Here is a 24,734-nt window from a genome sequence, read left to right as displayed (position 1 = left end):
GAAAAAAATTTATTTCAAAATCTGATACATTCGGTAATCTAATATAATACATTAAAACTATTATTTATTACCAATTTACCTAAAAAGGAAATGGGAAAATATTTTTTCTTATATAATAGATAATAAAGAATAAACAATTTTTTTTTAATAATATTTTTATTTGATGATAATTGATTTAATATATTTTCTTTCATTACCCAATCATGAGTATTTGTTCATTACTCCTAATATAAAATAAAACTAAATCCTTGATCACGAATCAATGTGATCAATTAACACAATAAATGCTTAGAATTCATTTATTTTTAGAGTTTAAAAATATGAAACTTTTCTATTACTTCAGAAGAAAGCGAATTCGAGGTAGTTGCTTTCTCTTTCAATTTCTTATAATCAAAATTATAACATCTATTCATATTCGCTTTCCCGAAATAAGAGAATCAATTGCTATCCATTCTAGTTCTTAATCTTTGCCTTTGATTATCGTTAAATAATTCTTGGAGAATTGTTGCTATTATTGATAATTTTTATATTTATTTTATTATAATTACAATATTATAATTTGCCGTATTTTAAGTATATTAAAGTCATTTTTTCATTAGTTAAAGGCAGTGTCAGTTAGCTTATATGGAAGTGAGAATAGCAAATTATTTGAATATTGTAAAAGGAAATTATAATTCAAAAAAGATTGGATAATTGCTTTATCCTCTTTCCTTAATGTTTATAAATATTCATTATCTTTTATTTATAAATATTTATATTTTTCTTCACTATATAATCCCATATCTCTCATCAATGTCTTTTAAATCATTTTCAACAAATTTCGTCATAACCATGTTCAGAACCAGGCACAACGTAATTAGGATCGCAAACAGTGTCTTTGACAGCTTCTTTGACATTGGCTTTGAATATTCTATAGTTAATCTTGCTGCTATCGATGCTTCCGTAAAGATACATAGCTAATTTATTAGAGAGCACCCATACATTTTGATCATATTCATGGTCAACCTTGATATCATTTGGAAAGACCAAAGATAAATTACTGGTACCTATGACACCAAGATTTTGAGGTATGTATTCTTTTCTGGTATCCCAACACCAGACAGAATCTCTAGTCACCATGTTAAAGAACATTACTCCATTTCTATCAATCACAGAACCTGAAGAATGACCATAATCTTTGGCTCTGGGTCTGCCAATAGGCATGAAGTAATCAGTATTTTCTTCAGCTGTCTTCTTGTCCCCAAGAATAGACGTGGAAACAGCAAATTCTCTAAAACTAGACATAGGATGAAAGAATAGCGTTCTGTCATCGTGAATATCCACTGGACTTAGTGCCATTCCAAAAATTCCGTCTGTCCATTGGAATTTTAAACCATGAATTTCATATTTAGAAGCCAAAGGATCAGGATAGAAGAAATGATGTTGAATTCTGAAAGAGGAGTCTTTGAAGAAATCATATACTAACAATCCATAACGGAACACGTCGGAGATGTAAGCTATTGCTGAGCCACAATCCTCGTTTCTGATATCTACAACGATATTGGTATACAAGGAGTCTTCTTTTACTTGTTCGTTTGGTATAATGTACTTTCTGATAAGAGTATCTGTGGTTAAATCAAAGATAAAGATCGCTGGAGGACAAGCCAGGTTGCCTCCTTTCGCTATATCCACTTTACCAGAGTCTAAGACCCAAAGACGATCGCATTCGTCCACTTGAATTCTGAAGACGGAAGTTAATCCATCGCAGTTCCCTAAAAATAAGAATTAATATTAGAAGTATGTTTATAGAAATATAAATTTACATAATATTTTATTATAGTTATTAAGTAAATTAGACAAAAAAAAAGAAAATCATGAAGCATATCTTTACACATACATGTATAAACAATATATGATATATATATAAATAATATATAATATGTAAATATAAATAATATAAATAATAATTAAACATATGTATAAATAGATATTATTATTATTTATTTTATTATTATAGTTATTCATTAAAATTAATAAAAATTAAAATTTTAATAAAAACATTTGATGCTGGTTAAATGCCATTACTTGTGAGATGATCCAACAGTACTGTACTAACCTACTGTATGCCATTCCCAGTTTGGATAAGGTCTCAATTTTGGACTTTTTGTCTTCGAATGTTTGGGTACGGTACTCAACGTGACTGGAATACCATCTTTCCATTTTGGAAGAGTAATGAACACTTTATCTCTCCAAACTTCGAGTCCCAAAGGTAAATTATTTTCAGCTATAAAATCTCCATCGAAGATAGCCGAATCTCGAGCTTCGATACTGTCATAAGTATAATCGATAGTGGACCACGCGTAAACCTATCGAATTATCAAAGATTCTTGTACTACTAAATCAATTGACTTTATTTTGTTTTGATTTTTTTTGAAAAATTTACTTATTTCAGAAATTTCCTAACTTAACTTAATTCTTTTAATTCTATTGAGTTATTAATATATTTATATTTATTTTGATTTTTTTGAAAAACTTACTAATTCCATAGCGGGACCAACATAATCGTCTTCGATGTGTCCACGACCTGGATCGTAATTAAACCCATGAGACTCTAGTTCATTTACCGAATTTGCATCTGTCCTGAGTAAGTTGAAATTTCTTCCGGGTAACCTCGAATGCAATCTTTTCTCGAAAGGCCTCGAAAAATAATCTCTCGAATCTGGTGTTGAGCCATAAAGATGATTGTTGTATTCTGGAGTGGTGGGCAATTTGTTCATCAAATCCTCGTCAAACTTGGATGAGTCGCAATTTATGTGGCCAGGAAGCTCGTCATGACTCGATATCAAGGTTTTGTAATTTCTTAAAGACTAAAATATTTGACATTGAATAAGATTGTTAATCAACAAATATATAATTAATGAAATTATTGATTAATATGATAATGTAATTTTATAATAAAAATAAAAGATAATATATAGATTTCTTTTAAATGAGAACAATAGAATATGTTAAAATATTGAAGTTATAAAAAATATTCTTATAAAAGTTATTTGGTATAAAAAGATGCATTACATAATTTTTCTATATATGAATACATAGAGATGATATAAATATAAATATAAATATGTAATAAATTAATCTCTATATATTTATTTTTTTTATAAAAAAATTAATTATATTGTTATGATTATGTTTCTTCTCAATCACTTCATTGAGCATCTTGCAAGAGAGAACAAATCCGTTTTTGACAATTTTAACAATTATGTAATATATCTAAAAAAAAAAAAATGATATAAACTATAGTTAATAAAAATTAAGAAATTTTTAAATTTTTTATTCTATAATATTTTATAATATTCTATATATTCATAAATTATATGTTTTAGGTATCGTTTCTTGTTAATGAAATAAATATTTTTTTATGCAAATTAGACAGCAATCCTAAATTTGCATAAAAAATTGAAATATTCTTATCAACTATGAATTATTATGTAAAAATATATACTTTTAATTAATTTCAATTAATTTCGTTTCCTTTTAATGTTAAATCAATTATTTATCTCAATCTTCTAAAATAAGATTAAAATAAAAATTTTTGTAAATAATCTTTTGCCGTTCTCAGTTTTACAGAATATTTATATATTCATGAATATTCTTTATATTCGTCATTGCACTTTATATTTCCATCTCATTTTATCTGACGCAAATAATTAAATCGCTCATAATTTAATAAAAAAAAAAAAGCTTCAATCGATATCTCTATATACAAACTTTTTTATTAATTATAATCTTTAGAACAGACGTCTCAAAAATCGCAAATATATTAATATTCTGTATTCAAACTTTATCTAGAAAGAAATCGTTTTTACCGAGCGAAAGCCCGAAGACACACTTCTCTGACCGCTTGTTTCAAGATTGCGTGAAAGCGCATTGCTTCCAGGTTGGATCGCGATCTCCTGCAGGCCAAACAGGCATATTGATAGCAGCCACGGAACCACATTCGCCATACCTGAAAAAGAAAGGAAAGATTTCAATAGGTGACCTTCGTTCAATCGATTTCTCAACGAAGTTCACGTTGACCCGGTTATCGTGTAACTATTTTGCTTCGAGCGACGTGAATTTGATAACTGTTATGTAATCTATATATCGTACGGTACTTGAATAGCAGATATAATTCATTCAGGGAAAGAAATAATTGTTTATATTTTTCAGATGATCATCGAAATTCAATTGAAAATTTTTAACAAATAAAATGGAATAAATACTTAAAAAAAGAAGATGAAATAAAAAATAATAAATTATAAAAATAATTAATTACTTTCTGAAAACCGACCATTTGAGGATTAAATAGAGCTATTATCAATTAAAAAGAACTAACAATAAGAGGATAATACAGATCACAGAATGTAAAAAATTCCAATTTCTAATTAGGAGAATTATATAAGTTTAAATCTCGTTGTAGTTTCTTATTATTTATATCCCACATATCTTTGTCATTTTTTTCTTTATCTAATGTTTTCGTTTATAAATTAATTCTTTACTTTTGTTATGAAATTTAAATTTTCAAATTAAAAAAAAATATCAAAAATATTATTTTGACATATAAAAATAATATTAATGTATTTAAATAAATAATTAAGATATATGGAAAATTGTTAAATAAAATAATAGTTATATGTGTAACATACGTATATTCATTTTTTATTTTAATTAAAAATAAGGGAACAAAAAGCAATGATAAAAGTAATGTTAAATATCACAGAAAATATTCTGTAAGAGGAACAAATCTTTGATTTGCGATAAAATATTCATAACGTTGTTTCTTATTAAATTGGATCCATGAAAGTTATCGACAGAATAAGAAGACTGAGTGAGAATTGCGATTGCGATGGTGTCTCATTGGCGATATCGTGACAAGCTTCTACAGTTATCGTTACTTTCCTATCGATACCTCTTGGCATAATGTTTCTTGCTCAAGTTTATAGCCCTAATAATCCTACTTCGAGACGAGATCCTGATCGGATATTTTAAATGGATAAAACGAATACTTTTCATTTAAATCGTTGAAAGCAATTTTAAAGAAGTTTATAGCTGTTTTACCTTCCCTCCAACGATTTGAAATATCATAATGAATATCATGCTTCGTTAATTCTAGTTTATTGCGATTATATTTCCAAGTTATATGCATTATGTGCATTTTTAATAAACGATAATTTTATAATTTGATAATTCTTTTATTGTAAAATCCTTTTGCAGAGTAATTTACAATTAATAATTAATGATTGTTATATTTTATTATTTAAAGAAAAATAAAGAATCGAATAATCAAAATAGAGAAAACTCAATGAATTGTAGAATTAATCATTATAAAATACGTGAACACGATATTTTCCATCATTATAATCTCATTATTTAATCCTGGCAAGATAATCATCTGTTTTTAAGTATTATTACATTGTATTAATTATAATATAAATTCATTTATATATTATTATTTATTTAAAAAAAAAAAGAAACTAAAAAAAAATTTTCATCAAACATCGAACCGCTTGAATGAAAGTTAAAATTGGTATTAACTATACCTTTTGTAAATAAATAGTTGCATCATCGTTTGTGAAATACTATAATAATGTACTATAATAATTAACACAAACAACTTTCAGCTAATTAGGAAACTGATGAAATTTGAAAGAAAGTGAACACGTTAGAGATGATTTTGTGGTTCAACAACTTTCAAGGTGATATCATCCGAATATACTTTCTCCGAGGAAATTATAAAAACAATCTATTTAATGATTCTTATATTATCAACAAAAATTTTGAAATTCACGAAATCTGTAAATTAAATTAAAAAAAAGAATAATAAGGATATTCTTAACTCAGAAAATTTTTAATTTAATTTAATTAATTTAGATTAATCTAAGTCTCAAAAAATTAAAAAAAAATTATATTTTATTGTAATTATGTATTTGATTAAAAGACTGCAAAAATAAATGATTTTTATTTTCAGAAATGAAGAATTTATATCATATGTAAAACAAGCTTCTAAGATTAAGAATTGGATTGATTATAAATGATTAGAAGGCTGAATCACTTTTGATTCGTGTTAAATGTAGAAAATTTAATTAAACAAATCATTGCACATTTAGAAAATATACATTTCAAATCTACTTGCAAGTTAAAATTTGTAAATTATAATCGACTAGGCGCAGTTTATGGATAATTAGTTACAAAATTAGTAGAAAATTTAAGCTAACTATAAATTGAAAAGTAATTCTAAATTTTTAATTGGTAATATTTCTTTCCTAATAATTGAATTGTTTCTATAATATTTTATATTTGTAAACTTAATTTGTTCAATTTGTTGAAAGAGAGAAACATCAAGTTACATGCAAGTTATCAAGTTTCAATCAAAAAAAGTATTTCAATTTTATCTTTTAAACTAATTGAAAAACATCGTATACGTACTCATATATTAAAGTATATGAAATTTCACTAATAAAATTTTTTTTAGATACATTTAATTAAAATAACATTTATGAATTACCAATCCTAGAATAAAAATTTCAAAGTTATAATTTTTTAAAATTAATTCATTAGTTAGAAAATTAGTTAGATGGAATAATTTTCAGTATTTTTTTCGCAATAATATTAAGCTTATTCGATTCTGAAATTCATAGAAAATTTAAAAAATTTTTTAAATTCAAATCACAAAAATAACGAAAAAAAATTTCGAGAGTTTCTAGAATTCAAAGCTTTCTGACTTTTGAATTCTAAAAATAACAAAAAGCTTTGAGAATTCCAGAATTCAAAATTTTTTAATTTTCGAAAAATTTCAAGTCATAGAAATAATTTAAAAAAATTTCGAAAATTTTAGATTTCAGAATCGCATCCTTAATCAAAATTCAACAAACTTATAATAATCATCAATTACTCACCCATTTAACTCAAACTTTAATAAATCCCAATCAACATTACATTCAACTCATCCTCGTGAAAGTAAAACGGAGAACACAAATTAGCAGGCAATAAACTCTGACGATATTTCACCGATACAAATTCTCAACGTAATATAAAATCGCACAGAGAAAGAAAAATAAAAAGAAAAAAAAATATCATTTCAATAATCCCTTTGTACCTGAAATATATTCCTCAAATGTACGAAGAGCGTTTCCTCAAGGTGACCCACTGACTCTTTCTGTTTCCTTGGCCACAATAATTGCTCGAAAACTAATCAAAACAATAAAAGTATTCCACATTTACGAATGGAATATTTATTTCCTTCTTTTCGAATAAAAAACTTGGAGGAATTTTTTCTTTCTTACTTTCTTTATTTTTTTTTTTTTTTTTTTAATTCTAAACGAAGAATCGCGAGTCGTGGAAACGAAGAATACGCGACAATGAAATGAAGATGTTCAGTTGGGATGAGAGCGAGGATGTTATTCGACTGCCATATTCACTATCCGGGTCATAAGTGTGTCTAGATGTACTACGAAAGGAGAGAATGGCGAATCCCTTCTCTTAGAGAAGATTTTCCCTCTCGTCCGCGGTATAGGTCATTGGCGGCGGGTTCATGGGAGCCCGTGTTCGTGAAATGTAGAAAAAGGGATCCGCCTATATCTGCAACAATGCCAAACATTTGAACGTTGCGAACGTGTAACGCTTTGAATCAGGATTGTGCCCTCTTTTTATTTGAAATGAGAGAAAAAAAATGATTAATCGGGATAAAATAGGGAATGAAGATGTTTGCAAATGAATTTGAGTAAAATTTTACTTGAGAAGAGGTAATTAATTGAAATAGAAAGGAGAGATAAAAAATGGTTATTGAATATAGAGGATGGATGAGACGAGAGGAAGAGATAATTGGTTGAAATAAACTGAGAAATATAAATATAAATGATGTTTGCAAGTAAATTTGAAAATTGTCAAATGATTTTATTTATCAAATTTGATTAAGTCATATAATAATAAAGAATAAATAATAAAGAGGTAAGAGATAATAAAATAGCAAATATTGAAGTAATTTACATGTTAAATAAATAATTATTCGATGAATATTGTATATAATAAAAACGAAATAAAAATTTCATTTAAATTATTTCAATAAGAATTTATTGTTTGATTTGAACTTATTGAATTTATTTTTGATGCCTTCATTTGAAAGTAGAGAAACTAATAGAACAGTTTCTCTGTGACATTTGAGTGTACTTGAGAATGGATTTAATTGGCTACGTATGGGCTATTATGGTTGCAAATAAGTTTATTTCATGGCTTGTTACTTTCACAGTGACATTCTTTTAAAATTTCTGAATTCGAGTGAAATCTTGAAATTGTATTTGGCAATATATTATAGCTAATTAATGATTTAATTTCCAAATAGAGAAAATTATTTCAAAAGATTCAATATTAATATAATAAATATTATCATTTTATATATTTTCATATATGTTACTTAAGATGAATTACAATGTTAATATTTCAATGAAAAAAATAAAGATTTTATAATTATTTATGTCAAAAATAAAACAAAAAAAAAGAATTTAATGAAATTTTTGGAAATTTTATTTTTTTGACAAAAATTTTTTTTTTAATAAAAAATTCCTAATAATTCAATAAAATTTTTTTTTTTGATATCCCATTTTATCCTATTTTCTTCTATTTTTACATTTAAAATCAAATTAATTTCAATTTAAATTTAAATATTTATTTAAAATTAATTTCAAAATCATTAAATAATAATTCAGATAATCATAGACAAATAACAATTAATTACAGAATCATTATATAATCGTCACTATTACCTTCACATCGTAAATCACATACCTTATGTATTTACTATTCTTACATTAAGCAACACTGTCAATTATAAAAACGTAAATATGATGACCGAATGTTTATTTTTTCTAATTAATTTTTGTTCTTTCTACTATTCCCAAATGAGAGAGTATGATGTCACATACTCAAAATTACCGAACAAGAACAATGTATTATTTCTCCTTTTATTAAAAGTGGTTCAATTCCTTTCTGGCGAATTTCTAAATTAAAAGTAAAAAGAATAACGTGACGTTACATTATCATTGCTAGATTAAACAGAGACACGTCACGTGACACAATGCAACAGTTATCTTTGGTGGAAATCTAGTCACTATTTCTACCTAATATAGCAATGAGTGCAGTGAGAATAATATAATGTTATGTATATGGGAATTCAGGAATAGCGTATCGTTTATTCGTTATTTTCCCCAGTAATTTGAAAGTAATTTAATAAATCATCATGAATGAAATCAAAAGAAAATATAAATCTTCGAAATATAAAGTATAAAATAATAAATTTTAAATTCTATTATCATAAAATTTACAATTAATCATTCAATTATTAAATTAAAATATGCTCGAAGCGAATTTTATTATCTTTTTTTTTTATATAAATTAAGAATGTTTCGAAAGTTTTAAGATAATTGAATTTGAAAAGCTTTGTTGAAATAAAAAACAGGTAAAATAAAATCCATTAATTCTGACATACGTACAAAAAAATTGAAATATTCATTTTATTGCTATAAATAACATAAAAATAATTGGTATGATGTAACACTATTAATAAAAATTTAATTGAATTTGTACAATTTGCATTTATAACCATAATATTTCTTACAATTTAGCGAATTTGCTACTTGCGCCGATGCTCGATATTTAGAGCATGTTTTGAGCAATCGTTTGACGTTGCGAAATGAGGAATCTTCGGCCGAATGCATTGGAACATCGTTACGCCAGCATTAATCTCGTGAGAACTCTTTAGTTTCTTCGATCGAGGTACTTAGATATAACGTGAGCCATGAAGAAAAGGAAAAAGAAGAAAAAATAGAAAAAGAAGAAAGATGAAGAAGAGAAGGAGAAGAAAGAGAGGAGACAGAGATGGATTAAATACGAGGAAGATTGAAATTCCCTATAGATTGCTATCCATTCAAGGTAACAGCATTTCACACTTGCTTAATGAACGTTTGGAACCAGTTTTGAGTAATAAGAGAAATAAGACATTTGTATTTTAAATTTTAATTCTTACATTAAGACTATACATTATGCAGATATAACTTTTTATTTTGTAATTTTGTGATGGTATATATATATATAATATTTATTTTATCTAAATTTTTTAAAGAAATTTTTTTAAGAAAAAATATAATTAGACTAGAAGAATATTTATGTATTTATAGAAAATTTAAATGTATATGATATGTTAAAATATATATGAATTCAAAATAAATATTATGATACTTAAAAAATATATATATTCCACTTTTATAATTTATAAAAATCTAAATTTATATCAAATAAAAAAATGTAATAAATACTTAAATATCTAAATATTAACATAGGATTGAAAAAAGTTAAAAAATAATATACAAAATTCAAAATCTTATCTGCGTGAAATTGTATCTAACAGCGATTCCTTTGAAAGAAAAGTTATAACAAGACGGTGAAAAAGAAACATAAAAAAGAAATTCTAATCTAACCTAATCTAAGCTAAAAATTTTAACTGCATACTCGACTTTATTTAACTGATAATTCGAGTGAATTTGACATTGTAGCACATATCGTTCGATTCGTGAAAGCGAGGAGTGCGTTATGCAATTATGAATAGCGATAGTTGTTGCCACGTCGAAGTGGTAAAAAATGTGTAGAACAATCGCGCGTGTAAGCACATTTTCCCGGGAAGCAATTTGTTTCACGTCATAATTCTATTTTTACGAGGACACACTGGTTGGTTGCTACTATTGTTTTTTGCGCGACGAAATTCAAAACTAACTTTTACGTAATGACATATAATTTTCTTGTTAACTTCAGTTTATATTTTTATTTTTTCTTGATAAGAATTCGAACTATTAGTACACTTATTTTTGATAATATTCAAAAACTGGGACTTTCAGGAACTTTTAAGTTAATTAATTCGTTTCAATTTTTTTTTAGATATAATGAATAATATTGACAATACTTAATATTGATAATATTATTAATTTTGCGCAGACTTTAAACTTTTATTAATTAATAAAATTTTTTTATACTTCTATTAGATAAGTTTATTATTTTTTCTTTAATATTTATTATTAAATTGCAAACAAAACTAAAAATTTAGAAGTTAATTAAAAAATTATTTTTCATCTCAGATATCATAATAAAAAATTCAAAAATTCACAAAATATTTCCATTTATTATCTTATTCAATTTTATAATTATTTTAATTTTTATAATATAATAATTTTTGTAAAATATTTATCATTTTATTTTAATATAAATTTGTAATAAATTCTTATAAATTCTTTTTTTTGATTTATCAATGTTATTAATTTATGCCCCATAAAATATATTATTCTTCAAAAAAATATCAAGAGTATCGAATTAAATTCAAAATCGTTAATAATTTCTTATTTTGAATTTATAAATAATCAAAATATTTTTTAATATAAACATTCACTTTTTTCTTCTTTAAATTTTTTAAAATAATATTTTAAATCAGTTAAAAATAAATAATAATTTTAATCAATTAAAAAATGTTATATTTTTAAATATTATATATTACATATTATTGGATATACTAATTATAATTTTATTGATATTTGATAAAATAGCATCTATACTTACTTGTACTGGATGAACCACTGTCTCTACATATTTTTTGAACCATAGAATGTTCATGGTTTGGATTAGAATTTTCCAAGTTATAAGTGAAAGAATGAGTAGGAGATACGAATGAATAACTATTTGATTTTTTGGCAAGGCTTGTAGATATCCATGAATTTTTAGACCATTCACTGGATTCAATGCTTTTCCTTTTTCTCGCCATGGCATGTCTGTAGGAATGAAATAAGAGGTTACTTCTTGTGTTTCAATTAACCCGTGAAATTGAGTCATCGAGAAAGTGTAGAAAAACGTGAACAAGAATTTAATGCCATCACATTGTCATTCGTGTTTCGTAATAACTGCAGTTGTTTATCAATATTTTTTCTCTTATTTGTAATGGAAATGTGTTATTTAGATTTAACACAAATTCAATTTATATATCTTTGTAAATTTAATAATGAATAATATTTGAGTTTTAACTTTGTGAGAGAAATAAAATAATTAAAGAAATTTTTTTAACTTTTTTATATATGTATATATTATTTTATAAATAATTAATAACATTATTTTATTTAATTTATGCAACATTCAAAAATTTTAAATATTCTATTCGTAAGAATACATTATTCATTTAATCGAAAAAAGAATATAAATATTATTAATATAATAAAAAAAAATTATATAGTTTTAGTAAAATTATATTGTATATTAATATAGTAATATCAATATTACTTTGCAAGATAACATAATACATAATTTAGAACATCAAAATTATAAATTAATAGTATCATAAAATTGTATCATAAAATATTCATCATATTTATTTTCTTAATGATATCAGAAAGAATATATATCAAAATAATCAATTTCATATTAACATTTAATATTTGCATAAATTATTTTCTAATCCATTAAGATCAAATTTATTACTATTAATACTTATTTTTATATATTATGATAAATGATAAATAATTATATTTATTGTATTTCAAAAATTGCGTTATTTTATTAATGAGCTAATCTTTCATAAATTAAAATTTTCCTATAAAATTGAAAGACAAGCTATCAAATACATCGAATGAGAAAGATGTATGTTCACGCATGTAAATCAGATGCAATTAACTCGATACGCTTTCCCTTTTTTTCATATATATATTTTCTTCACTTTATTGTAAATTTCACTATGTATTACTTATTTAAATATAATTTTCGAACGAATCGTTCAAAAAATTCAAAATTCGAATATCAAAGCAAGGTGATATTTAACAATTCATCTCGATTGTTTTAAAGTCAAGCTCATGGTTATCGAACTAATTGAACTGAAAAATCCAGAGAAACAAATGATCCATATTGTTTGAAAACATTAACCTATTCTGTTCCAGTGATTCGTTCAACAAATGACGCGAGACCATTTGAATTTAATACGAACTTTCAGTTTCAGAACTCTACTTCCTTAATCTAGATATTCTTTAAATATAGATATATCGAATAAGCAAAAATAATAATAAATTTTCATTATCTATTAAAACACTAATAATTTATATATAACAAGAAAAAGGAAGTAATATGAATTATTTTAAGTATTTAAAAAGACAATTATAATAATTAAATATACCTTATTCGTATTTAAAAAGATACAATAATAATATAATAATAAAATAGAATAAAAATAGAAAGAAACAAAAGTAAATAGAATTTTTCATTCATTATTTAAGAAACAAAATCGAACTTAATAGAAAGTCAATTCCAAATTGATTATTTTAAAAATCGATTATCAAGACAAGTATAATCCATGTTTATAACCTAATTCATCGACTTACCTAATATTTTGCGTCTTATTTTTATTCTTGCACAAATATGAAATAAAAAATTTATATTTATTTCGTATTTTTTCTAAAAGTTTCTTCCTTTTCGGTGATTAATTAATTTCTCGAATTAATTCAACACAAAATTTGCATCACTGAATTATACAAAAATAATTTCATAGAAAAATGTTTAAAAAATTTTTTCTTCGTTTCTCTATCTTTGTACAAGTTTTCTAATAATTTTATATTAAAAAATATTCATTAACTTGTAATTTTTTTTTTATAAAATTCCTTTTCTAAATTATTATTCAAGATTCAGAAGAGTAAACGATGCACAGAACCGTTCGAGATTACTTAATCACGTAGACTGACACTCGAGGACCGATGACCAGACTGTAATTGGATTGTATAGTTCGGCCGAACTGAGAAAGCTGAAACCTGCGTTTTTCTACACTTGCCACTTTTCATTTCGTCATTTTCTTTTTCCATAAACAATTTTATCAATACATCTAATTCAGTTGTTATTTCAGTTGTTATTTTGTTTTGAATAATAAACGATACTTGCATTCCAAAGTAATTTTATTTTTATCTGATTTAATAAATGGGTGTAACATCGAAATATTTTTATTAGGATTCAAAGAATTTAAACTAAGTTTTTCATCGATAGTATTCATCGACTATTATTATTTAAAATTTCAAATCGCAAGTTTCGATGCAAGTATTAAAATGATGAGGAATACGCAAGAGGGCGTTTTGCGTTAACGCTGTCTAATATTTTATGAGTGAATTATTACTATTATTTTTATAAGTTAGAAAGTTAAATAATTAATAATAATAGTTAATAATAATTTTTTTTGGATATAATATATTAATAGATCGACTAATCAATCGAATAGTAAAATAAATGAAGTTTTACAAGTAAGTAAATAATTTTATAAATTATAGTTCATTAGGTTATGTTATCTTTAATATATTATATAATATAAAATTATATAAAATTATGAAATTATAAAAGTAAGATTTGTATTTTATAATTTATAATTTGTCAATTTATTGATAAATATTGTTAATTAATAAATTATTGTAAAATTTTACTTTTTAAAAATCAATAATAGACTATTGCAAACAGTTTTTTAAATATAACTATTATATATTTTACTGAATCATTATTCAAACGTCATATCAAATAATTTATTCTGAATATAGTGGATTTAATCAATGAATAAATTAATTAAATAATAAATTATAATACATTATCATAGCTAATTGAAAAATCCAATGAAATATAAGAAATATATTAATTTAACTTATATATCACATAATAAATTTGATTTTTAGCTCTTTCATTCATAATATAAACTTTTATAAGCAGTTATGTAAATACTTGATGCTTTCAACGATATTCAATTGAATAATTTAATCTTATTTTATTATTAAATTTATTATTTAAATCTTTAAGTAATTAAAAATTTTTATTGTTATTTCAAAAATATATTATTTCTTAAATAATTTTAAAATTAAAAATTTAAAAATTTTTCAAAATGAGTAGGTCTATTATCTGTTTCTGATTGAGATTATACATATTCTCTATACATAATATGAACGAACTATCATATAAGATGGAATCTAAAAATTGAAATAATATTATGAAATTTCTGATTCAATTTCTTAAAAACCCCTAAGGGTTATTTTAACGAGACTTATTCAATAACTAATTTTTCGAATTTTTTTTTTTCGAATGAGAGAAGACTTTTCGTTCGACGTTGCGTGTTTTAATTATATAAATCGATGTCTTGCTTGATAGTCAAACAAAATCGAGTGATTGATTCTTCGAGTGATTGTGATGTAGGCCAAGAATCAGAGAACAATCAAAACAATCAAAGGCATAATTGATTCAATATTAATGTTAAATATTGAGAAATAATTGGGAACTTATCAATATAATTGAAGAATTATTTATATACTTAAAAAAATTAAAACGTGATTAATTAAATTTTATAATTAAGCTGATATATATATAAAGATATATTAACTATTATATGTATAAATATTAATTAATATTGATTAATTTTTATTTTATTTCATGAATATTGAAAATTTTATGTAATTCTTTTTGAAGATAAAATTATACAATATTTTAATTTATTTCAATATGTTCGAAAAAATCGAAGATTTTTAACAAATTTATAAATGTGAAAAAATCACGAATAAGCTATAATAAATATTACTTAACAATAAGATTTATAAAAAGGTAAAAATAACTCTGATGCAAAAATAATTTTTTATAACATAATATTATATTTTCAATAGCACTGACTCATTGAAACTTCTAGCAATATCTTAACCTGTATTCGGAAACGCAAGACGGCAATTAAGTAGCAGTAAAATCCAGGAAACTGTTATTAGAATTTACAACTGATAAATGTTCATTCATTCTCAAATATGAAGAAAAATATTTTTTAAAATATTATGTTTGAGCATAAGTTATAAAATCGCGCACTAAAAGAAACTACAAAGAATAATTCTTAAAAATAAAATATTAAAATTGAAAAATACTATGTTAATAATATTTATTCCATACTTTTAAAGAACAACTTTGATAAACATATAATTTAATTTGGACATTATAATAGAAAAGAAAAATCAATGAATTGAGAAAAAATTTGTATTGGGATTTTCGCAACGAGTGTGGCTTATTAATTGATTTACAGGCGCAGTCAAAATTCGAAAATTCACTTCATTAAAATTTAAATCTCCATTCGCTATTTTTTGATATTTGTTACTTAGAGCCCATATATATTCGTTATTTTGATATCCAAAAATATGTGAAGATATTTCCTTGGAAATTTTTAGACCACTGATGAATTGAAGAGTGTCGTTATTTTTGGCGACTATTTCCTAAAAATTTGAAAATTATTTTAACACAGTATATATTTTACACGATATATAACAAATATTTAGTGTTATGAGTATCACTGTTAATTCTCAATAAATAAAGAATATAGTTAAAAAGAAAATATTTTTTTAAATTTTTTCTCTTTCTTTAATTCTTGATTTTCGAAATATTCTTTATATTTACAAGAAGTTCATATAATTAATAATTAATAATTAAAGATACTTTTCGGAACTCGAATCTAGTTCAGAGATTCTGAATAAATACGTTTCACCGAAATTAAAATTCAAAAATTCCACTACTATTAAAGTATTATGTATTAAAAATAATGATTTTTAAATTTATCATGAAAAATAATTATAATCTAATCAAAATGTAACTTCGTTAAACAATTTAAAAAAAGTTGAAATCAATATCTTTATTGGCTTTTAAAAATACTGTAATGCGATTAAATTAAAATTTTTGTTCGAAAAATATTACTTCAGAAGACAATCCGTATTGTTTAAACTAAATATATTGTTACTTATGAATGCAGTATAAAAAAAAAAATATTTGCAATTACTAACGATATTCCCTCTTTTTAGTGGCCGATTCTCGTTCCAGCAGCCAAGTGCTGTATCAGTCACGAGTCCAAAGAAGAGAGCACCAGTTTTCGATATTGCTTTAGCGGTCGCTTGAGTCCATAAGATATCCGAGGCTCTGTGAAACAAACAAAAATTTAAGTATCTAATAATATACATCTAATAAATATCTAATGAACAAAATTTAAGTGTTTAATAAACAAAAGTATAAGTATCTAAATCACTTAATATATAATATGAAAAAATGTCATTTAACTACATACCCTTGATATTGTATATTATTAGCCTGATATTTTCCTTGGGTAAATTGTTTTGTGTTGACATAATTCAAATTATGAGAAGACATAGCACTGTAATAAAGATTTTGTGTTTTACGACTTAGTGCCATGCCCAAAATTCCATCTTGCAACGTGAAACTTTCTTCATTGATAGTATAATTGGTATATCTGGGATCGTATACGAAAGTGCTCGAAGTCAATCGTTGGAAAGAATCGTCGGCATTGTTATAAATAATCAATGCATAACCTTCGACGTCTGCTATATATACCTATTGTAAATGTAATTTATAATAGAATTTGTTATATTATATATTATAATAATTAATATCTTGAACTTTCAAACTTTGTAATTGTTTTTTTCAAATTTGTTTTAGAGGAAGAATTGCTGAAATGATTTCACAACGAAAATTATGAAGATTTTATTTGGCATTTATTAAAAAGTTGATAACAAAAACATAACTTTTCTGTGAAATATTAATATGATTTGATCAAAATTAAAGTGATCAATTTTTTTGAAATTATTAATTATCTAGTTTTTTAATATTCAATAATTAATAATTTTTATGCTAAAATGAATTTTTTAAAAAATTCGCTAAAATTGATTTCAAAGTGATCAAATAAGACTTACCAGGGTATTATTATAATCAAAACTTTGAACGATTGGAGTTACTACATTTCTGTTTCCAGTAGTAGAGTTTACCGCAATATTGTGCGGTATTTTAACTTGTTTTAACAATTTTGAAGTTTTTAGATCAAAGACGACAATCTGCGAAGAGCATACAGATGTCTGACCGCTAATACCATTGTCTAAAACCCATAATCTATCCCATACGTCAATCTAAATAGAATATCATAATAATAATATATTAATTGAATATAATAAAACAATATTATTTTTATAACATATATTAAAAATTGCTGTTGATTAAACTAAATTTGGAAAATAAGTACAAAAGTGAAATTCTTGAATGAGAAAATGATACAAAGAAACGTATTATCAAAAAATAAAGAATAAACAAATTGTATTGGAGAAATGGATCAACGCTCAAGAAAATGATGTTTATTTTTCATATTATGATATATTCATATAACGTATCTTTGATGTTATAGAAATCTATTGTAATTCCAATATGAAAACAATTCTTAATTACCGCAACTCTGTAAACACTTGTAATACCAGAACAGTTTTGATTTTCCGCCCACGACCAATTTGGATATGGTTCCAGAAGTGGTCCACCATTGCCAATTTTGTTAGATATCACGTTCAAAGACGAAGGCACACCATTATTTCTTAGTATGGTGACAAAAGTTTTATCTAGAACAAAAAATATAAAATATTAAGAGATTGTTATATACATAATGATTGATTTTACTAATCTGCAAAATTATAATTCGAACATAAGTAATGTTTAAAGATTTATAACAACATATTATAATAAAGAAATATTTTGTTATAATATAATGTAATCTCATATTATCATAATATGTGTTTATTTTAATCAAATGTTTTTTGTTACAGATTTAAAATTCAACATATAAAAAATTGATAGCATTAAAATCTTCGAAAAGATTGCATTCTGTTGGTATAAACAATTATTATATTAACAAATATAATATTGACAAATATAATTATAAAAAATAAAAGGAATTACTAATAACAATCAAATTAATTAAAAATAATTAATTGTAATAATTTTAATCTTGCTCTTCAAAAGACAAGATGCATCGAATTTTTTTATTAATATTATTTTCAATAAATCTATAAAATATATAATTTGATCTGCAATAATCCAATATAAATTATTTTGATGCACAAAATGTAAATACATATTAATTCATTCAAAATATATAAGATATCAATATATTAATATATTATTATATATATAATATGAAATTCTTTTGAAGAATATTAGAGACTAAAACAAACGCAAAATGTTCTTTATTTATAAAGTTGATCAATTTTGCATTAAACGAAATAAGACAAAGACAGAATGATAAGAATAGAATTCTTTATTTGTGTCTCCTTTTTTAATGCAAATTTGAATTTTTTATAACTTGAGAAATGAGCTATTCAACTGATATTTTTGCATATTTGCTTTGATTTGTAGAATTGATCCTACAAAGATGTTCTATGATTATTAACACCTTGTATACTTTACCATGCCATCGATCGACGTCTATTGGAAAATTATTCTTATAATTGTATTTGCCAGATTGAATTGCAGCTTGTCTTCTTTCGTTGCTACCGAAATTATAATCGAAGTATTTCCATTGGTATACAACTTTTAAGGCATTTGCCTTGAAATGTCTCGAATAATAATGGGCTTTTGTAATTGTTTGACAAACTATACCAAAATACAGTATCAACCACCAGATATTGAAAGACATATTGTCTTTCTTATTACAAAATTCACGTGAATTGCAATAGAACAGAAAACACTTATGCAAGTCGTTTGAGATCTTTTTGCAAAATAGTGTAGTAATAAATTCTAAAGAAAGGTAGTACAATATGCATGAAGTGACAAAGTTGGGTGATAAATATAAACTGCAACAATGACCTTCTATGTATTGGTGAGATAAAATAAATTGCATTTCATTGTTTTCCAATATTTCTATTAATGTTTTAGTATTAAGTTATAATTTTAATTATATAATAGTAGTTTGTGAAAAAATTCCAGAAAATTTATTTTTTTATTTTAAAAAATTCAAGAAAATTTCTTTTTCTTAAGATATTTTAGCTTAAATCTTGCGATTAACATATATGATTATAATGTTAATAAATAAATAATTATAGATTATAGATAATCATAGATATATAATAATAAATATAAAATATAAAAACAATAAATATAAATAAATCCTATGTATATGCATTTATATCGTGGGACTTCTTGTGTAAAATCGATTTTAAAAACCAAAACGAATACAAAAGTTAATATTCAAAAATATGGATTAAGATTTATATTTATATAAATATTTATTATACATAATTAAAGTTTATATTACATGAAATAAAATGGAGATAATAATATCTTTCTTGCTTTATTTGATATAAACTTCGATTAAATTAAATATAATAGATTATATGATTGATATGATATACAGTTAAAACAAGATCAAAAATCACTAATATATAAAAAATATTTTTTTGAAAAATATATATATATTTTTTTTTTTAATTTAGAGAGAAGAAGAAAAGGAAGAATGGATTTTAATTCTAAAATTTTTATTGTAATTATTGAAATCTATCTTTTGATCATTGAAATTAAAATGGATGAAAAAAATAATAATCAAAATAATCATTGTGGACAATCTTAAAAATTTATTCTAATCAACTCGGTAAACTCTGTTGGTAAGTTAAAACATAAAGTTTAAGAAACTATTGTTATATATTTCATATATTACGAGACGATTGTATTGGAAATAAAAAATATTCCTTAGACACCTGAAGTTACAATAATCGTTTATGTTTGCGATATCTATGCACTGAACTCGGTATCGTTATATTATGTCATCGATTATTTTACATTCGAGGACACGATGACGATCCGTGGCATGAAGATGATTGTATTAGTAAACGTTTGTATAAATTTAATGTGTTAGTTACATTTGTATGGATAGAATTCAATATTCTATTCTTATAATTAATAAACATTCAAAGTTAAAATTTTAAATTATAATTCATCGCTTTTCTCTAACTTTTCTAAATTTCACGTCAATCGGAAGTATATGTTTTTCAAAAGTACAGTTATTGACAAAAATTTATATGTACATATATATATTTTCGAGAATTTATTCATATTTATTTACATTATCTGAAAAATAATGAAATTTTAGTAATTGTGCAGCACGATTTTAAAATATTGATCCTATTGAATATATGTTTTTATGGATAAATTTACAAATATTTGAAATTATTTTTGTTGAATTTGCTCAATATCATTATTGGTTAATTTAACATTTTGTGTAATTTATTTTTGGAAATAAAATTAGATTCTATATTATTCTATGTCTTGATATATTCGAAAAAATCGATTTTTAACAAGTTTATAAATTTAAAAAATTATGAATAAACTATAATAAATATTACTTAACAATAAGATTAATAAAAAGATAAAAATAACTTTAATGCAAAAATAATTTTTTATAACATAATATTATATTTTCAATGGCACTAACTCATTGAAACTTCTAACAATATCTTTACCTGTATTAGGAAATGCAAGAGGGCGATTAAGCAGCAGTAAAATCCAGGAAGCTGTCATTAGAATTTACAACAGTTGATAAATATTCATTCATTTCCAAAGATGAAGAAAAATATTTTTTAAAATACTGTTTTTGCGCATAGGTGATAAAATCGAACACTAAAAAAGAACTATAAAGAATAATTTTTAAAAATAAAATATTAAAAAATGTCATACTAATAATATTTATTTCATACTTTTAAAGAACAACAAGAAGTCTTGAGATATATGAAAAATATTATAAAAATATCTTTGTAAAGAAATCTTGATAAATATGTAAATCAATTTTGATATTAAGATAGATTTAAAAATACAAAGATTAGAGAAGAATTGAGATTGGAAATTTTGTATAAGGACTTTCGCAATGAATATTATTTATTAACTGGTTTACAGACGCATTCAAAATTCGAAAGTTCATTTTATTGAAATTTACATCTTTATTTCCTACTTTCTGAAATTTGTTACTTAGAACCCATACATATTCGTTATTTTGACGTTTAAATGTAAAAGTAGAATTTTTTGAAGATTTTTCAAAATACTGATTAAAAGATTCGCTATTCTTGGCGATTACTTCTTACAAATTTAAAAATTATTTTAATTTCAAACCATTTTTCTTTTTAATAAACATTTGCTGCTACAAGCATCGTTGTGCTACTCATACTCCACATTTTAACTCACAAACTTTCAATAAGAATAAAAAATTATTGATTAATATTTCATTGAAGAATAAAAAATATTCAAGGAACCACTATGTATAATTATGATTACTGTAACAATTAGTTAAAAAGTATTGGAATTGACTAATGATATTCTCTCTTTTCAGTGGCCAATTGTCATTCCAACAAACAGTATTATGTTACTCATGAATCTAAAGAAGAAAGCACCAGTTTTTGATTGTTTTAACCTTCGCTTGAGTTCATAAGATGTCCGAGGCTCTGTGAAACAAACAAAAGAACATAAGTATCTAAATCATTAACATGCAATATGAAAAAACGTTATTTAACCATATACTCTTGATATTGTACATTACAATCTAAAATTGCTCTTCTATAAACTGTTTTGTGTATATATAATTTAAATTATGAGAAGACAGCACTATAATAAAGATTTTATGTTTTATGACTTAGTGTCATACCAAAAATTCCATTTTGCAACGTGAAACTTTCTTTATTGATAGTATAATTGGTATATCTGGAATCATATACGAAAGTGCTCAAAGTCAATCGTTGGAAAGAATTGTTGGCATTTTTTATAAATAATTAATGCATAATCTTCAACGTCTATTATTATAAATATAATTTATAATAGAATTTGTTATATTATATATTATAATAATTAATATCTTGAACTTCATATTTTATAATCGTTTTTTTTAAATGTTTTAGAAAAAGAAATGTTGGGCTGATAATTGTTCATATCTTAATTAAATAATTAATCAAAATTAAATAATTTATATATGACTTAAATTATTATTTTGAGAAGAGATAAAGAAATGATTAAAGTTATAGATAAATAAATAAAAAATAGAAATGGTTAATTCGTTGGATAACTCTCTTGTAATATATTTCGTTTCTCTTGAATCGCCGATCTGGATTATTTTTGACCCACGTCTAAATTTTGAAATATCATTTATATTAATATTTACTGGATATACACAAGTGATTGGATAGGAGGTAAGGATTAATAAAATGGTATTCATTTTTAAAAATTTTTCAGACAACTGGAAGATTTTATGCAATAAAATTTAAGTAAATTTAAATTTATTTTTTTGACAAAATAAGAGTAGAAATAATCTTTATTATTAATAATTAAATCATTATAATAGATTATAAAAATTCATGCATAATTGAATAAACGTAAATAGATAGTTGAATAATTAAACAAATAAGAGAAAAAAAAATTAAAAACAACTGAAAATTGAAATTTATTTATTCATTATTTAATTCAATGCGTTTAAACTATTGTTATTAACATCAGATGTATCTCGTCGATTTTCAATCAATTGTTTTAATTGTTTTTATTCTGTTTCAATTTAAATATGAGTTATGAAAAAAGATAGTTAAATGATGTTTAAAAAAGAAAAAAAAGTAACATTTAAAAAAAAAATTGCTCATTATTCTACACTAATTATTCAAATTTGCATAAATAATTATTGATACAATTAGATTAATAGTTTAAACAGTTTATTTCAATATTTTTTATTATTTCCTGTATCTATAATCGCATAAAAATTTTTTAACTATACTATAGTACAATTATAATTTAAACGATAGATATTTGAAACATTTTTTTACTTTTAGAAACAGATTTTTATCGCTTTTTATTGTTTTTTTTTTTTAAGAAAACTTGTTCTTTAGATTATTTCCTAGAAGCATTCAATACATATTTTACACATATTATATATACTCGATAATATTTAATTTATATTTATATTTTATTATATTTATATTTATATAATATAATATTTATATTTTAGTTATGCAATGTGATAAGCTGCAATTGATCAATTCACATTCAATTTTCCATTTTTTCTTTATTTACAGGTAGAATATTTTATTATGAAACATTCCATTAATTAATAAAGATTTTATCAAACTTCAAATATTTCATAGTCATAATTTTATAATCATCTGATTTTTCCTTTACTTTTACTTTCTATTTCGAATGATATTTACATTCGATAATATTCATAATTACAGTTTTCTCTGTTCTGGCATGGATGAAAAATGAATTTAATATGTTAAAAAATGAAGTAATCCGTTAAATAATAGTAATCAATCAAATCAGCTTTTTTGGATCGCCATTTTCTGAATCTTACATCACCATTTTAAAATAAGTTCCTGGAAATCCAGAAATGGCATTACGAATAACAAATAAAAAATTTATTTCCAATCGAAACTTTTTATTTACAATGATTTATTTTATTTCCGAAAAATTCATTGTAATTGAAAAAAATTTTTTATTACGTAATATATAGCCATATAGTCATAAAAGTACAATTACATAATTCGTGGAAATTCATATAAACTATAATAGTATAATTGTTGAGGAACGGAATTTTATGTGTTTTACTTGAAAATCCAATTTGACAATTTTGTAAAAAAATACAATATTAAATAAAATGTTTCTTGAACCATTTTTACTTTAATTTCTTTTAAGAATATTTTAGAAAAGGTTAAATTTTAAGTTGTAGTTAAATTTAATTTATTTTGTCTGTTATTAAAAAAAAAAATGATGAAATGGAAGTAATTTTCAGAATTCTTCATTTTGGATTTCATTTTTTTGTATTATTCTTTTTGGATTATTTTTTTTTGCTTATTATTATCTATCTTTTATAA

General features: G+C 23.3%; 2 protein-coding genes and 1 long non-coding RNA gene across 4 annotated transcripts; 1 reads left to right on the top strand and 2 right to left on the bottom strand.

The window, feature by feature from the left end:
- Nucleotides 1-137: 137 nt before the first annotated feature.
- Nucleotides 138-13,832, bottom strand: LOC107997244 (protein yellow). Of its 2 annotated transcripts, XM_017055697.3 has the most exons (6): nucleotides 13,416-13,832; nucleotides 11,617-11,825; nucleotides 3,849-3,988; nucleotides 2,517-2,846; nucleotides 2,096-2,345; nucleotides 138-1,751 (listed from the first exon to the last, which is right to left on the bottom strand). In XM_017055697.3, the coding sequence occupies exons 2-6, from the start codon at nucleotides 11,816-11,818 to the stop codon at nucleotides 811-813; spliced, it is 1,863 nt and encodes a 620-aa protein (XP_016911186.1). In that variant the 5' UTR covers nucleotides 11,819-11,825; nucleotides 13,416-13,832; the 3' UTR covers nucleotides 138-810. The 2 variants fall into 2 exon arrangements, with proteins under 2 accessions (XP_016911186.1, XP_016911188.1); XM_017055699.3 differs by lacking the exons at nucleotides 11,617-11,825; nucleotides 13,416-13,832 and adding an exon at nucleotides 7,118-7,694.
- Nucleotides 13,833-15,953: 2,121 nt separating this feature from the next.
- LOC107997170 (major royal jelly protein 5) lies at nucleotides 15,954-19,540 on the bottom strand. The gene is made up of 6 exons (XM_017055599.2): nucleotides 19,312-19,540; nucleotides 18,304-18,467; nucleotides 17,781-17,990; nucleotides 17,138-17,421; nucleotides 16,860-16,992; nucleotides 15,954-16,298 (listed from the first exon to the last, which is right to left on the bottom strand). Exons 1-6 carry the CDS (start codon nucleotides 19,538-19,540, stop codon nucleotides 16,044-16,046), a joined length of 1,275 nt encoding a protein of 424 aa, XP_016911088.1. The 3' UTR covers nucleotides 15,954-16,043.
- On the top strand, nucleotides 17,527-24,534 carry LOC108004220 (uncharacterized). The gene is made up of 5 exons (XR_009831788.1): nucleotides 17,527-18,554; nucleotides 18,672-19,723; nucleotides 20,337-20,504; nucleotides 22,220-23,069; nucleotides 24,096-24,534. It is a non-coding gene; the product is annotated as an uncharacterized LOC108004220 (long non-coding RNA).
- The last annotated feature ends 200 nt before the right edge of the window (nucleotides 24,535-24,734 follow it).

Source organism: Apis cerana, linkage group LG11 (assembly GCF_029169275.1).
Source record: "Apis cerana isolate GH-2021 linkage group LG11, AcerK_1.0, whole genome shotgun sequence".
In the NCBI taxonomy this organism is placed as follows: domain Eukaryota; kingdom Metazoa; phylum Arthropoda; class Insecta; order Hymenoptera; family Apidae; genus Apis; species Apis cerana.
This window is presented reverse-complemented; position numbering and strand designations above follow the sequence as displayed.